The sequence below is a fragment of the Rattus norvegicus genome, chromosome 9, assembly GCF_021556685.1.
Source record: "Rattus norvegicus strain SHRSP/BbbUtx chromosome 9, alternate assembly SHRSP_T2T, whole genome shotgun sequence".
Taxonomy (NCBI): domain Eukaryota; kingdom Metazoa; phylum Chordata; class Mammalia; order Rodentia; family Muridae; genus Rattus; species Rattus norvegicus.
In genome coordinates this window covers 33,808,623-33,824,483 of record NC_141542.1, presented here as the reverse complement: position 1 = coordinate 33,824,483, position 15,861 = coordinate 33,808,623, and the positions used below count along the sequence as shown (strand labels likewise).

The 15,861-nt window shown below is 38.7% G+C and overlaps 1 protein-coding gene across 6 annotated transcripts in view; it reads left to right on the top strand.

Moving 5' to 3' along the window:
* Nucleotides 1-15,861, top strand: part of Ptchd4 (patched domain containing 4) — a 219,105-nt gene that overhangs the window by 57,924 nt on the left and 145,320 nt on the right. For all 6 annotated transcript variants that reach the window (NM_001447391.1, NM_001447390.1, XM_087565125.1 and 3 more), the window contains 1 exon segment: nucleotides 4,454-4,934. In NM_001447391.1, coding sequence (NP_001434320.1) covers nucleotides 4,454-4,934 — 481 coding nt within the window.

Below are 15,861 nucleotides of genomic sequence, written 5' to 3'. Positions count from 1 at the left end.
CTGAAGAGACAGAAAAGGAGCAATTGAGTGACTCTATACAACCATCTCAGATAGAAATCCTTAGCAGGAAGCACATAAAATAGGACAGTGCAATGGTCTGAAATGACCTGTCTTTCGGGAACAGGGCACCTGATTTGAATTATATGATTTATATAATTTTTATAGCCTAGACCTTCATAACTGGAAGTAGTCTTGGCTTTAAGAAGAATATAGGAAAATATTCAAAGCAAGGAGCACACCAGACACAAACATCATGGGGTGGAAATTAACTTGATGTGTTCATGGAGGAAGAGGAGCATGGGGAAGGAAGAAGAAGAGACAAAAGAGACAGGAGAACAGTAGGCAAGATCAGAAGACATTTCTATCTGTGGCTATGCATTGCTCTGCAGGCTTGGGAAAGAGCCCATGTTGCAGACCTAGTGCAAGTGCAAACCAGTGGAGGGTTTTAGGCATAGAAATGATGTGGTATCATTTGCAATTGGATGAGTAGGCTCTGGCTATGATATGGAGAGTTGAAAGAGGAACAGCAGAATCAGACCATGATACAGCCAGAGAACTGATGTTATCTTGTGTTGTAGACATGGCAGTTGATCTCAGACCAGCACAGAAGTAGAGCAGCACTGAACTCAACATGCTACCAGCATTCTGCTATTAAAAAATCTAAGATGTATTTCTATGATAACTTAAGAGAGATTTATACCCATGAAAACTTCAAAATTTGTATGAGAAATTACTATGATAAACAAGGAAACTGAGTCATATTACAGGCAATACTTTATGTGTCAGGCTGCCTTCCATAAAGAGGAAGACATTGGAAAGGGAGACTACAGGTGAAATAAGTTCTGATACCTCAAGCAAGGGGGTTTCTCTGCTCTGACTCCAGGAAGGTCTAGAAAGGATTAGACTTGGCATCTGAAGATCTCAGTAGGAACTCAGGGTTATGCCTTTTCTAAATGTCTGGGTTGACTTATCTAGTAAATAAAACAGCTCTGCCTATAACTAGTTAGCTCTTAACCTGGTGCTGAAACAACCAATCCATTGCTCTAATAGTTGTAAGAACATCATTTCTGAAATTCAAGCCTCTTCAAACTCTTCATATAAGTAGAGTTTTTATTGTTGTTGTTGTTGTTGTTGTTGTTGTTGTTGTTGTTGTTGTTGTTGTTTTTGGTAGAACAAGAGAGCTGAAAACTTAACTTTGATATCCTACAATCATCACTCCACATGCTTACATCTCCTCCTAATAAAGATAAGAAAACTGAAGACAACACAGACAATGGATCAGGTGGAAGGTTCCCAATTAGAATGAGTTGTATGCTACAACTTGAGTCAAATGATCTTCTGAGCAATTCTTTGCACTAACCTTACTGAACGTCTTACCACTCCAAGGAAGTCCTCTACAAGACATAAATATTTGCTGTATTCATTCTTAGTTTCTTCTACTTATAAGTATCTAATGATGGATAAGAAGAAAAATTATTTGCTACTCTTATCCAATAGTAATATGAACTCATGCCCGTAATATGTTTGGTTTAGTTTCTAAGGACTACAGTGGGATAAGTTAGCTGATTCACCAGCATGCACATGTTGTAACCATCGAATGGAATTTTGATTCAGGATATGAAAACACCTCATTTATATTGTGCAAGTACATAGCTTTAAACATGGGCCAGAAATTCATTCTTATTTACTTAAATACAACAGGGACAGGGAGACACAATGAAGGTGTATCTTTTATAAGGTGTTTATTATTTAAAATGGAAATTAGGCAACTTCAAAGGGAAGGTTAGCAGCTGGTCAGACTCAGAAAAGTGAGTTTTTAAAAAAAATCTACACATCTTTAATTATTTTACTTTTGTTCTATCATACAATGAGCATCTGCCTTGTCCACTATAATCTCCAAGGAAGACCTGAGAAACTCTCTGTACTGCTGCTAAAGTTCCCCAGAAGTTTCTTTAATGACAGAGATGAGTTAAGGCACACATAGCAGCACATTCTTAAATGATACAGGGCTTTGGGGATAAGGGCTCTCTCAGATAATCAGATGCATAAGTTTAAATAAAGATAGAATTTAAGAAAAAGTCGAACCAAAACATTATGTCAATTTTTAGATAAGAATACACCAAATAAATGAACATTTTTTTTGTAAATGCAAACTAAATCCACACCATTCAGTTCTGGGACAAATTCGCATCTCCCTTTGCAAAGCTTGCCAACCCTCTTTGCAAGAGCCAACATATTCAAACAAGGAAACTTAAAGCTAAACTTGTAGCTTGGCTTTTTTTACTCATTATTTAATGTATATAGGTGTTTGCCCTGCAGGTAAGTTTGTGCACTAAGCAAGTGTCTGGTGCCCATAGAGACAAGATTATTAGTCATATCCCTTGGAATTGGGGTTACAGACGGTCATAAGCTGCCTTCTGTGTTCTGGGAATTGAACCATAGTCCATAGGAAGAACAGTCAGTGCTCTGAATCACTGACCCCTCTCACCAACCCCGGTTTAGTTTTATAAAGAAAAGAAATACCATTCTTTTGAAGATCCCATGGATGCCGTAGATACACCAAGGGAGAACTCTCAAATTAAACTGATGTTAAGAAATAAGTTGTTCATTTGGGTTTGTTCAGGTTTCTTAATGTGATTATAGCTATTGTAATAATTACCTTGTAGGGACAGATACATATTGTGACTGTGATATTGTTTCTTTCCAATGTTTGATCACTCTTCATGTGGCATTTGTAATCTCTAAACATCTAAACCCTTCATCTTTGCAATACACAGTAGGGTTACTTATGTGCAGGCTAAAAGCAAAATGCAAGTAAGTGTTTCACATCTAGGTGTCTGGATTAAACAAAGCCATGATAATTATCTCATGTGCTAGCTAGAGGCCCAGCAGTTCCAAGTAATCTCTTATGGTTAACACACTGATCAGTGTGCTACTCCTGCTCTTTGGAGACAAACATTCTTTGCTAAGAATCAACTCTTTTTTCACCCTTGAGAGATCACCTCTTCTGACTTCATTCACGTACGAACAACGTACAGCATGAACTTTCATGATGGCATCTCACACATTGCCAACAGCATATTTCCAGTCCTATAAGTCATTCTGGAGCCTGTCTTTGGGCTCAACATTCTATCAACCATCATCATTGAAGTATGGAGACAATTGTGACAAAAAATGAAATTTCCAAATAGATTAAAATCTTGCAACGGCCATCAAGGAGCACCCTCACAGGATGAGAATAGCTGGTAATTCTGTGTCTATCCATGTGTGCTTAAAGGAGAAATGGCCTCTTTGTCCAGTTCCTAGAATGTTGACAGTCCCTCAAGGCCAACTTTGAAGCTGAGACACCATTCGGTGAGACTACCTGAAAAGTTTATCAGCCTCATTTTGAAATTTATTTTTAGGAAAAGATAAGTGTGAGACATAGTCAGATGTGTGTGGGGATATTGTACAGGCCTAGCAAGTGCCCGTATCACATGCAGGAAGTATTTCAATCGCACACTAGCTATTCCAGAGGCATTTATCACATTCAAAACTGCTCATTTAACTTCAGTAGTATAAGGAAGTAAGGGTTTTCAAATCTGGGTATTGGTGCGTAACTTAGTTCTGGAATGCTTGGCATATTTACATGTAGGGTGATTGTCTTAATGTTTGAGGCTTAAAGACTATTATAATTTAAAAGGAAAACACCTGGGGCAGGCAAACTGTGAAGCTCAGAAAGTGCTGAGGAGGAGACTGAGAAGTGAAGGACGAGAAAGGCATGCCTTTGAAGCCAGCATATAGACCAGGCACATGGTGGGCAAGCAGGCACATGGCAGGAAAATAAGGTTTTAGAGAAGGTAATGGATCCAAAGTATCAGGGAAAAGGCTTAGCTAGATTCTGGCCTAAACCTTAAAGAAATAGGCAGAAAAGGGATAAAGGATACACAATCCCTTTCTGCCTCATGCCTCAGGAGGGACACCCTCATGGTGTCTCACAAGGATGGGGCTGGGGCCAAGAGCCCTGAGGGAGGAAAGTGTAGCATCTTATTGAAGAAATTTTTATTCTATGTCATTAACATGACCTAGGGTGAGCCTTGACACATGCTCTACTTACAGCTAAACATCGATCACAAACTTGATCTACCATTAAGGAATGCGACTACGTTGCTATAAAATAAAATGTTAGGAACGAGAACATTTGATAATCCAAACTTATGAGCCCCTTTCCTACACATGTGGCAACTGTGATGTAGCTTTGCAACACTCTTTCCACCCTCTTTATTCCTGTTCGTCATGCAGGGTCTCCCATGTAGCTCCAAAAGGTTGCGACTAAATGCCTGACTTTCCTCTCCACCCACATCAGTTCCACAATCACCAACCTTCCTTGTGCTTCTTCACTTAGAATAAGAAACTGTCCCTTGGAATGTGCATCCTTCTGGTAACTGAAGTTTCCCCTCTTTCTGTTTTCAAGGATGGGAGGAACAGTTTTATTGGACACCAGCTGGGCGGGGTAGTGGAAGTGCCAAACAGCAAAGACCAGCGGGTCAAGTCAGCCAGAGCCATTCAAATCACCTACTACCTCCAGACCTATGGTTCTGCCACTCAAGACCTCATAGGGGAGAAGTGGGAGAATGAGTTCTGTCAGCTTATGAGGAAGCTCCAGGATGAGCACCAAGACCTCCAACTGTACTCTCTGGCATCTTTTAGCCTGTGGAGAGACTTTCATAAGACCAGCATCCTGACCAGAAGCAAGGTCCTGGTGAGCCTCGTGCTGATCCTGACCACAGCCACCCTGTCCAGCTCCATGAAGGACTGCTTGCGCAGTAAGCCCTTCCTGGGCCTCCTGGGGGTGCTCACGGTATGCATTTCCATCGCCACTGCAGCCGGGATCTTCTTCATCACTGATGGGAAGTACAACTCCACCCTGCTGGGAATCCCTTTCTTCGCCATGGGTAACTATCCATCCTTGTGGTAATCGGATTCTTGCCGGTTTGGGGCAAGGTAGTACATTTCTTGGCTTCTCAGGTGGATATGATTTAGTTTTGCTTTGGTATGTCTGTGTGTGACTGTGTATTATTTTCCTTGGGGGTTTGTGTTCGTTTTGCCTTTTTGAGGCCTTCAAAGGACATCGTAGAATAACCAAACCATCCTTCCCTTTAAGCTAAGGATGTCAAAAGTCTTTAGATTGCACAATATGGAATTTCTCTACTCAGTTTCCTCATTGCCGATAAATTAGAAGTATCCGATATAAAAATAAGGAGAGTTGTTGCTTATTGCAAACATAATTTTGTGCTACCAATCATAGCCATCTTCATGGATGGTGACAGGACAGTTAATAACTGTGACAAATGAATAGTCTAAGGACAACTTATATGTCATAATCTCAAATATCTTCTAAAATAAACTCAAATTCAGTTAATAGTTTTGCCCAGAACCTACTTGATAATTTTACCTGTATAAAAAAATTAAAAATAATAAAACCTGCCTAATGCCACTTAGATATATTATCCAGTTTATATGTTTATCTCTGATGGAAATATCATCCTTAGGATTATTAATTTTCTCCCAGCCAGACATAAATGATGTCATGACTATTAAAAAATGGTGTGTGTATGCATGCATATGTATGGTGTAACATGTATGGATATTTACTGGGAACAAACATGAGCAAGGACTCAGTGACAGAGTGAATATGTCTTATTGATAAAGATATTTGTGGTATTCACAAGGTTCTGTTCTATGCGGGGTAATCATGTATAACAATTCCTAAACTGAACCGCTAAGTGCTGAACTGACAGGGGCAAGGTATCCATAAGCTACAACGATTGACTTTTCATGAACTAGCTTAAAATCATTTGTAAAAAAGTTCCACTATTCAGATGCTAAATACACAGCCATATACATAGAAAACTTTCTCTGTGGCTCAAGTACCTTTTTGTTTTTTTTAACTTTCACAAACATGTTTGTAAATAACAGAAGGCATGCAAATTATACAAACTGACATCAGATGTCTGTGTTCGGAATCCAGCTTCATTGTAGTTTAATGAGCTGGCTCATTTATCTAAACATAATCTTGCATAAAATACCAATAGGTCTTCAAATGATTGTTTTTAACATAACATGACATAATTCAAAATAATAGTTGAAAGTAAATGCTAAACAAATATCAACAAGTTTTAGCAGGTAACATTGTGTGACAACTCAGTGAATTCCACAGCGATAAGGAAACAACTTTGGCTTCGTGGAATTGAGTCTTAAAATTTTTGCATCGCATTGCGAATGAATATTCGTTAACTAACAAAATAACCTTTGCACAAAACATGCAAAATGTTTTCCCATTAGTGATAACGATGAGTCAGAGACTGGATCATTTGTACGTTTTATTCCTTTGTAAATATTCAAGTTTCTTCTTGACTTGACAAATGACACGAAATTTCTCAAAATTATACAATAAAACTCACAAATAAAACAAGACTTTGTCAAGCCTAACCAAAACCAGTAGCACCTTAATTGTGGGATAGAAAGATATTTTTCAGAAAAAGGATAGGATTATCCATTCTATAAAAATAAGGTTAAAAAAAAAAAACACTACCTGGTGCTAGATTGTAATGTCAGCTCTACAAGGGCAGTGGGCTGTTTATTTTCCTAATAGCAAGAACACTGAAAACCATAGTGCTAGAAAAGTCCAGACCTATAGCACACACTCTGTGCCTATCTGCTAACCTTTGCCATCACAAATCAACTCTGGACACTGTGGACATAGAGTGTAAGAAGACAGGTCAGGGGTATCCCTGGGGGAAGTGTGCCACTGTTCTCTGAAGGAAAAGCAATAAAAACCCACAAGTATGTGTTCAAACATTCTGCTTTATCAAGATCAAGATTCCGTTTTCATTCCGATTTTTTGTTTATGTTGTATGTTACACTGAATACTCAGGAGCGTCAATTCTGAATCTTCATGTGAAAATGAAGATTGGGGTTATTTATATTAAATTTAAAGATGCTTCAGCCTTATTCACCATTCATTGAATATAGGATTTTGTCATCCCTCCAACCTCTAACCAGATAGAGACAGACAGAGGGAAAGATAGACACACAGAGACAGAGAGAAGGTGACTGACTAATGATTAGGAAAATCACATGACCTTGCACCCAGAGCATCAAACAAGCAAAACTAGGAGTCACAGAAAACACATGGTTGCCAAGGGGTCGAAGGAGAATGTGATGTTAAATATAAATAAATACTGTTTGTCAAATGCCTATTTGCCTGTGGAATGCACAACATTGGTTGATGCAAACCCTTTGGTGAATTAGTGTTCATGAATGTACAGACTCCAAAATCAATAGTATGTGGGAGGGAGCACAGCTAACACTTCTTGTAAACCTCTATTCCTGTCCTGGTCTACTTTCTGTTACTGCGATAAAGCATGAACAAAAGCAACTTGGCGGGAGAAGAGTTTATTTGACTCACACTTTCACAGTGTAACCCATCATGAGAGACATCGAGGCAGGAACCTGGAGGCAGGAACTTAACCCGAAGACATGGAGAAGTGCTGCGTACTCCTTTGCTCTTTAAACTAACATCCAGCTACTTTGCTTACACCTCTCAGAACCACATGACTAAGGAGATCCCCCCAACCACGTATTGGGCACTCGTACATCCATCATTAATTTAAAAATACCCACCGCAGACTTACACCAATCTGATGGGAGAATGATCTTAACTGAGGTTCCGTCTTCCCCAACGACACAAATTTGTGTCAAGTTGACAAAGTAGAAAACAAAAAAACCTTTTTTGTCTATTTTATATAGCTGTATAATTTATTCTATTTTATATAGAAAAAATGAGTATAGACAATTTTACTATCTTCTTGGAAAGATTTTGTATGCCAAGATTCAAAACCCTGCACCCTTATCAAAGCTGATTTCCAGAGCTGTATATTGCCATTTGTGGTGTCTGTTCTGTAAACCAAAGAGGCACATATCAGGATACCTTTAACCTTGTGTCTTTCTTTTGTATTCATTATGTATTTTTGATCCATTTGATGGCCCTAGTGTCATTACAGAGACATAAAATATATCTAAATATCCCTCCTTTTTAAAAGTCGGTTCCTGATTTTATACTTTTTCCTGAGGCTCCCTTGAGCTTTATTTGTCATGTTACATATTCCATATTTGGCTTTAAAGGTGACTATAGGTACAGAGTCTCTCAACACTCAGCAAATCCAGACTTAGAATGCACTTCTCAAACTGCCTGAAATGATTCAAGCTGCCTTATCAGTTGATATTTACTGACTACAATACAACTCAAGGTATTTAGAATTAGTGCCAAAGGCTTTGAATTAAATTATTGTAAATCCATTCCTTATCCTCATAAATTTTATATATAGGTCCAAGAGAAGAGAGAGATGGGACAAGAAAATGAAGAAATGCAAACCTTGCCATACTGTGGAAAAATAAAGCCAAATGTCAAAGTAGAATGGCATGCTTGGTAAAGAGCATTGGTGGTCAGCAGCAGGTAGGGAAACGTTACTGAGAACAAAACTTAAAGTAGGAATCTAAGTGAGAATTAAAAACAAGCAATATAGAAATTGAGGAAAGTTCTTCTGCAAAGAGACGGGAATCTGAGAAGAAGAGGGGATGGCTGGAGTAGAATGGACAGCAGACTGAGGAGAAGGGCTAGAAAGGGTACAAGGAGAGTCTACAGGGCACTGAACAGCTAATACTTCAAATTTTAAGTAGGGGAGAGAGAATACGATGTGAAGCATTCTGAGACAAAAGTGTGTGCTCCGATAGTTGCATAAGTCAGTCTGCGGGAGAGCAAGAATAAGGAAAAAGGTTATCACAAGGCCAGTCTTGCAACAGGGACAGCCTAACATAGCATCAGAACAGTGACAGTGGAGAAAAATGAATTCAACTCAGAATACGTACCTACAAGTCAAAGTGACAGGATTTGCTGAAGGACTGGGTGTGTTCTATAGGAGAAAGGGGTGTCAAGGGCACCTTCAAGGCTTACAGAGTGAATAATTAATAGATTACGGCTACCCTTGAGTGTGCTTAGATGGTCTTGGGAGAGATGAGTCGTGTGTTGAGGGGACAGTAGTCAAAAGTTTAGGTTTGTATCTGCTAAGTCGATGCCATCCATTAGGCATCCAACTTTGGAAATGTAGATAGGACTAGGTGTGTAAACCTGTGTGGAGACCAGGTTCAGAGGTTGGGGCTGTTGGAGTTGTCTTTGCATTAAGAATACTAAATAGTCTGAAAATCTGCTAAGTTCAACTAGAAAGGTGATCATAGATGACATTAAATGACTTTGGCTCAAATCTGAAGCACTCTAATATTTTCCAACAAGAAAGATGGGATGATCCAGAAAAGGAACAATAAAAATCATTAGACAATGGAACAGGACTGGAAACCAAAAAGAATAGTGTCCCGGAAGCAAAGTAAAGATATCTGTGAAGGAGCATGATACCAAACATGTAAGAGATTCTAAAGCCTTATGTCCAGTGAGAACTGAGAAGTGGCCTTTGATTCATCAATCTAAAGGTCAGGCCTGGGTGTCTTTGACAAGCACTGCTTTAGGTAATGTTGTGAGTGAAAAGGTCATTTAAAGATGGTCAATGGGGGTCAAAAGGTAAATACAATGAATAAGAATGGTGCAAGCTATCGTAGTATTATTTGTTTTAATTTGAGAGTAAAGACATTTATGTATGTCAGGACATGGTCAAAAGATGGAAAATGTACTAGTGAAGAAATGAAGAATAACAGAAATTATGAAAAGAATGTAATTGAGCAGAGAAGGTTTTGCATCTGGAGCCTCATTAGCTTTATATAAGACCACACCCAGGACAGAAGAATACATAGCTAGACTTATATGAGTGGAAGCTTGCATGTGAAGGCTTTGTTCTGTGGCTTCAACCTTGTCAGTAAATTATTATGGAAATCGGCAGCTGAGAATAACCATTAGAAGGGAGTATTGGGTTTTTTGTTTTGTTTTGTTTTGTTTTTTGAAAATAAAAGAAATGTGAAACAGTCACTTAAAAATGTTGGGGCTAAATTTTAAGTTTTGGGAATTGCTAGCTCGGAGTGCTAGGAACCAATCACATTTGTGTTCTTGGTTTTAGTAAACCAATCAGTGAGTGAGTGTGCTGAACTTGTAAGCACCCCAGCCACACCAATAGCTGGAGGAAGAAGTTGAATTTGATCAGAAAAAAAAATTAAAGCACAAAACTTTGTGATACTGTGGCATTATATTGTCATCTGCAACGTCCATGCTTGAGAACAACATAGTTGGTTTACAAAAAAATAATAAAAATGAAAGGCCAATTTTTTGTTGGGTCACACTCATAGCAAGCTATCTTGGAGCATGCGCACACATTGAACAGAGCTTGACTAAAGCAGTGTTCATCTTGTTCACATGACTGGTACCCAATCTTGGATCTCTGAAGGATGGTTTCATTTTGGACCGTTGGCCTGAGCATCTAAATAGGTTCTTACCAGTATGATGTTCTCTGAATTGTTAGACTACTTATATGAGATCAAGGAACTCCTACAAAACATTTTTCAAGAAAGCTACTCAGAAAGTACAAGTCTAGTTGGCATGCCAAATTTGCATCATATCAGAACTATCATATGTTCTTGGGTGCAGGCAGGGTTCAAGAATGGGACAGTAGAACTCCATGTGTTAAGGATATCATTGGTAGAATTACATTTCAGGAGGGTGTTTACAACAGGAGTTACTATTCTAGCCATTCTTAGGAAATATGGAGCAAGAAACAAAGTAGAATCTAGAGATGCTTGATACAAAAGCATTCTCATTTCGGAATACATCATTCTGAAATTATTAACTGAATTATTAACAAACCATTAACAAAATGTAGCAACAGTTCCTGGGATCTGTAAATAACTTGAAACACACTATAGGTGATTTGTTCAATATGTAATACGCACTGCAGAAGTATGTTGCTTTCAGAAAGGACAAAGGAGAAAAACATCCATGACCCCCATGAGGATGAAGAAAGATACTTGTAATTCCCTCAATCACAGTAGTACAGAAACAGAGGAGGAAGAATAGAACCATCTTCAGAAAGCAATTCTTAGAAGCAGTGTACATACACAGGAGCAGCCAGTTTTCATTAAAGCAAGGCTCTAGAGATATCAAGATCTTGGTGATGGAATTATGTCTTCAAGAGCACTTTTTTGGAGATTGGAAGTAATGAGAAAATGGTCAGAGCAGGAAATATGTCGAACTGTATGGGAATATGACTCCCAAGGAGAGAACTGAGTCTTTTGCACCATGTTCAGTACTCAGTTAGGAGAAATGAATGACCAATAGTAGTAGTGGTTCCATAACAGCTTCCCATCTAATCAAATTAAAAGATCTTCAAGCTCCAGAAACTGTTCTCTCTTCATTTCTTGTCTCTTCCTCCTCTCTATCCTTCTCTTTCCCACCATCACCTCATCTCCTCTTCCTCATCTGCCCCTCTTTTTTCAACTTCTTCCTCTTCTTCCATTTCATCATCCCTCCTCCCTTTCCTGATCCCCTCTTCCTCTCTTCTCTGTCTTCTTGCCTTCTATATCCTATAAGACATTTTCCATACATAACGTTTGTATTTAAGGTGTTCCTGGCCACTCAATGCAAGATCATGAGCATTTCCTAGCTCCTTCTGCCTCAGTGCTTTTTGGAATTCATCATTTTTAAGTATGTACCATTTAACTTATTCTTTATCTGCTTCCCCTCACCAGAATGCAAATTCCTGCAAAATATGCATTTACCTTGTACCATTCCAATACCTCCTGTGATGACAAGCAGCGTCTGATGTAGAATAGACTTGATAAACATACGTACATATAATGATCAAACGGCCTATCAGTGTTTTCAGATAGGTTTGGATGTATTAGAGAATCATTAAACCAAAGTAATGTGTCATGGGAATCATTTATATTTCATCAAGTAAAAAGGAGAACAGAAAGGATGGGAAATGTAAAAACAAAACTGCTACATATGGTGCTTCAGTGACATATTTTTCTTTGATTTCATAGATACATATGTATACAAAAGATCATGATGCAAAATGAATTTCATAACATAGGTTACTGTCAATATTGTCTTAAAAGACAGTATAGTGCTTGGGTGAGTAATATTGGTAAAAGAGACACATGGAAGAACGCATGAGAGTTGCAAGTAGTACCTGGTCTTGTTGGGAGTAGACTTAAGAGAGGACTGTTTTACCTTTAACATGCTTGTGTCACATGCTACATGGCATCTGACTTAGAATTTTCCCTCTGGAGAATGCAACCATGACTACTTGGCATCATTACTATTGTCTAAGGTACTCACAGTGGGATTTATGAACACTGAGTTGCCATGGTCCACCCTTAGCATGAGGAGGATCCTAAAAAGGAGGGGAAAGGGAGTGGCACTGATCCAATAATGACTAGATGTCAATAGTGAATGCAGGCTATCAGTTCAAGTGTTCTCTCTTTACCAGAGGATTCTCATCATTCTTCCTTCTTTTTCTTTTTCTTTTTTTAACATATGCCTTCTTTTCATTCTTTTGCCTTCTCCTGACCAGAGAGCCTGAACCCAGTCTTTTAATTATTAAAGCTACACTTTCGAGACTTTGAACAATGTTGGTTTTAAGAAATCCTTAAATTTACATAAATGTTATGAAGCCAAGATCATTAATCCCAGCCCCTGCTTCCTTAAAACAGAAACTAAACACAAAGAAAAAGACCATTTCCTTATAGTCTTACACAGCCTTTCCTACTTTTATATAAGAACAAAAAGGTGACAGACTACTAAGGTAAAAACAATTTCTTACAAAGTTTTAAGATGTATGCAAATAAAGCAGCCAGCTCTCTCTCTCTAATACCTCTCTAGGCATCGTCATCTCCAATCCTTCAAGTAACCAAGAGAACAAAGCACTAACTTTTTATGTGCTTCTGCATCATCTTTTAATTCTCTGATCTTTGATTCCTTATTCTAGCAATTCCATTGCCTTGCGTGCTCTCCAGATACTTGTTTCTAAATCATACATAAGCCTCCTTCTACAGACAAACCCATCTATCACTTGTTTTGTATAGATTCTTCCTTCTTTTCTTTTCCATGACTTTTCTCCTTGAGACCTTTAACTCTCTATCCTTGATGTCCCCAAGTTCACCCTGGCTAATTAATGAAGCAGTCATTGGACCGGAGAGTACATGTATCTCCTCAAAATTCCAAGTTCCAGGCCAAGTCTGGCAATGAATTATTTCTACAAAGGACCATGTAAGCTTTAATGGCTTCTGTGGTTATATTGTCTAGATCCCTTCCCATGACCCTAAAGGCCAAACGGAAGGCCTGTTCCTTGTCCTTCGAAACCTCATGGCTACCTCTCTTCTTCATTCTTGAAAACTGTATCTGTTTCATATACTATGGACTGATTAGCTCACAGTAATGGAGGAAATATAGTCCCCAGAAATATTGAACATAAACACATAGATCAGCTTCAGGGCAACAGCAAGCAGTAGCATACATGGGGATCAAAGGTCTGGTGATTTTCCAGGAGCAGGAATGGTGTCACACCGCCCCTTATATAGCCATTCTGGACCAGCATTTATTCATTCTTGGCTTTCTCAGAGTTGAAAGTTTTGTTTGTTTCTTGAGCTAGATGTCTTAATATGTACCACATGCTATTATTTATTTCTAATTTCCTTACATTGTTCTCAGTTCTTTTCTAGCTTTGGCATGGCCCCCATGAGTTCATTTCAATGAGTAAAGGCACTATCATAGTTTCCTTTCTATTTTCTATAATGAGATACATTGACAAAAGCCAACACAGGAGAAGGGATTTATTTTAGTTATTTTAGTTCACAATCCCAGGTTATAGTCCATTTCAGAGAGAAAGTCGGAGCAATAGGAACTTTAGACTGCCAGTAGTATCATATCCACACTGAATAACAGAAAGAGATGAGGACAAGCATGCTTACTTGCTTGCTTAAGCTCAGCTCAGTTTCTGATACCTGACCCCCACCTACAACCTAGGAATTGGTGCCACCCACAGTGAACTGGGTCTTCCCACATTTATGAGAAATTTCTCACAGCCATGCTTTATGCCAACCCAATGTAGATAATCCTTCATTAAGACTCTCTTCCCAGCAGATTCTAGGTCATGTCAGGTTGACAATTAAAACTACCCATCACATTCACTTTTCTCTTTTGTTAGACCTTTTAAAGAGAGAGAGAGAAGATCTTAGCATAACAAGTCATTGAAGCTTACATCAAATATTGGAGGTAGCATTGAATAGTATGTACTCAGTGTATAATGCTATCCAAAACTAATTATACTTATAAGCTGACTCTTGATTCCTTAAGGTTTTATATACTCTATAGCAGTGGTTCTCAATCTTCCTAGGGCTACAACCGTTTAATACAGCTCCTCACTTTGTGGTGACCTCTAACCTGCTTTTTAACTATTGTGAATTATAATGTAAATGTCTGATATGCAGGGTATCTGATATATGAGCCCAGTGAGGGGATCATTTAACCCCCTAAGGGGTTGTGACCCACAGGTTGAGAACTGATGCTCTGAAATCATCCTCTACCTTTGAATATGTTTTTCATTAAAGTAGTTGTTGGAGTACTGAAAAGAATTTAAAAACGAAGAATGCTGTTAAATAGCACAATTTTACTCAGAGTAAGAACCATGTAGACCAGTTCTGAAGAACTTAATTTGAGACCAGTTGATATATTAAGTTACACTCTTTAAGTGAAAATAGGTGTAAATATTCCTCTCACTGCTCAATTTGTAGTGCTTCTATTTTTAGTGTTTAGATTAGATGGCAATTCCTGATTGGAGAGTAAGCAGATAGGGAAATGAGTAGAGCAGCAATTTATCCACATTGCAGAATGACAGATATGCCAGAGAGCTTAAAGTCTCCCAACTTGGACATCTGAGCAGTCCTCAAATACACGTCCATCAAACACAGCCTCAACCATCCTCGTTAATTATAGTTGACTTGGATGTCAAGTCAGAATGTTCCAAGAAAAATATTTCTGACATAGGGCAACTGTAATTGCCAAGCAGAACGTGATTTTCTGCAGAGCTGCCTCAGAGTACGCGTTGCCGTTCACACTCTGGAAACAGCAAGCTGAGAATACAATAAAGCTTACGTCATTGCTTTTCCGATGGAAAAATGAAGCCCTTGGCAGGTAAAATTTACTCTAAAAGTGAATTCTTATTACCTATATAAATTTGAGTCTTAAGCCAGAGTTTTCATGCCTTTTCATCTAATACAAGAAAAATGTACCATAGGAGAAAAAAGAAATATACCATATGTTTATTTGTGGACCCTAAAGAACTACGTCTAAGAATTGAGGCACCTTTGAGCAAGTGATTCCAGCCGATTTTCTGAAAGTGTTTACTTGTACGTGTGTCAAGTATCTGTTTATCAGATTTGTTGATTACTTGGTATTTTTACTTTTTTATTCTCTCTGTGTCTCTCTGTGTCTCTCTGTCTCTGTCTCTGTCTCTGTCTCTGTCTTCCCCGCCCCCTCTCTCTCATGATTAGTATTGTAACACATACATGTATATATAAATACAACCTCCTGAGCTGAGTCCTTCTGGTGCTTACAGATGACCAGTTGGGGATTGGATTACCAATTACCAGCCTCATCCCTAAAAAAGACGAGTCCTCCTTCTCTCAGCACCCTATCAGACCTCCCTATTCTCTTGGGCCCCTAAGTCTCTCCAGGGTTAGGTACATCTTCTCTGGCTGAACCCAGACCCGGCAGTCCTCTTCTGTGTATGTGTTGGGGGCCTCATATCAGCTGGTGTATGCTGTCTATTTGGTGGCTTCGTGTCTGGGAGATCCTGGGGGTCCAGGTTAATTGGGATTGCT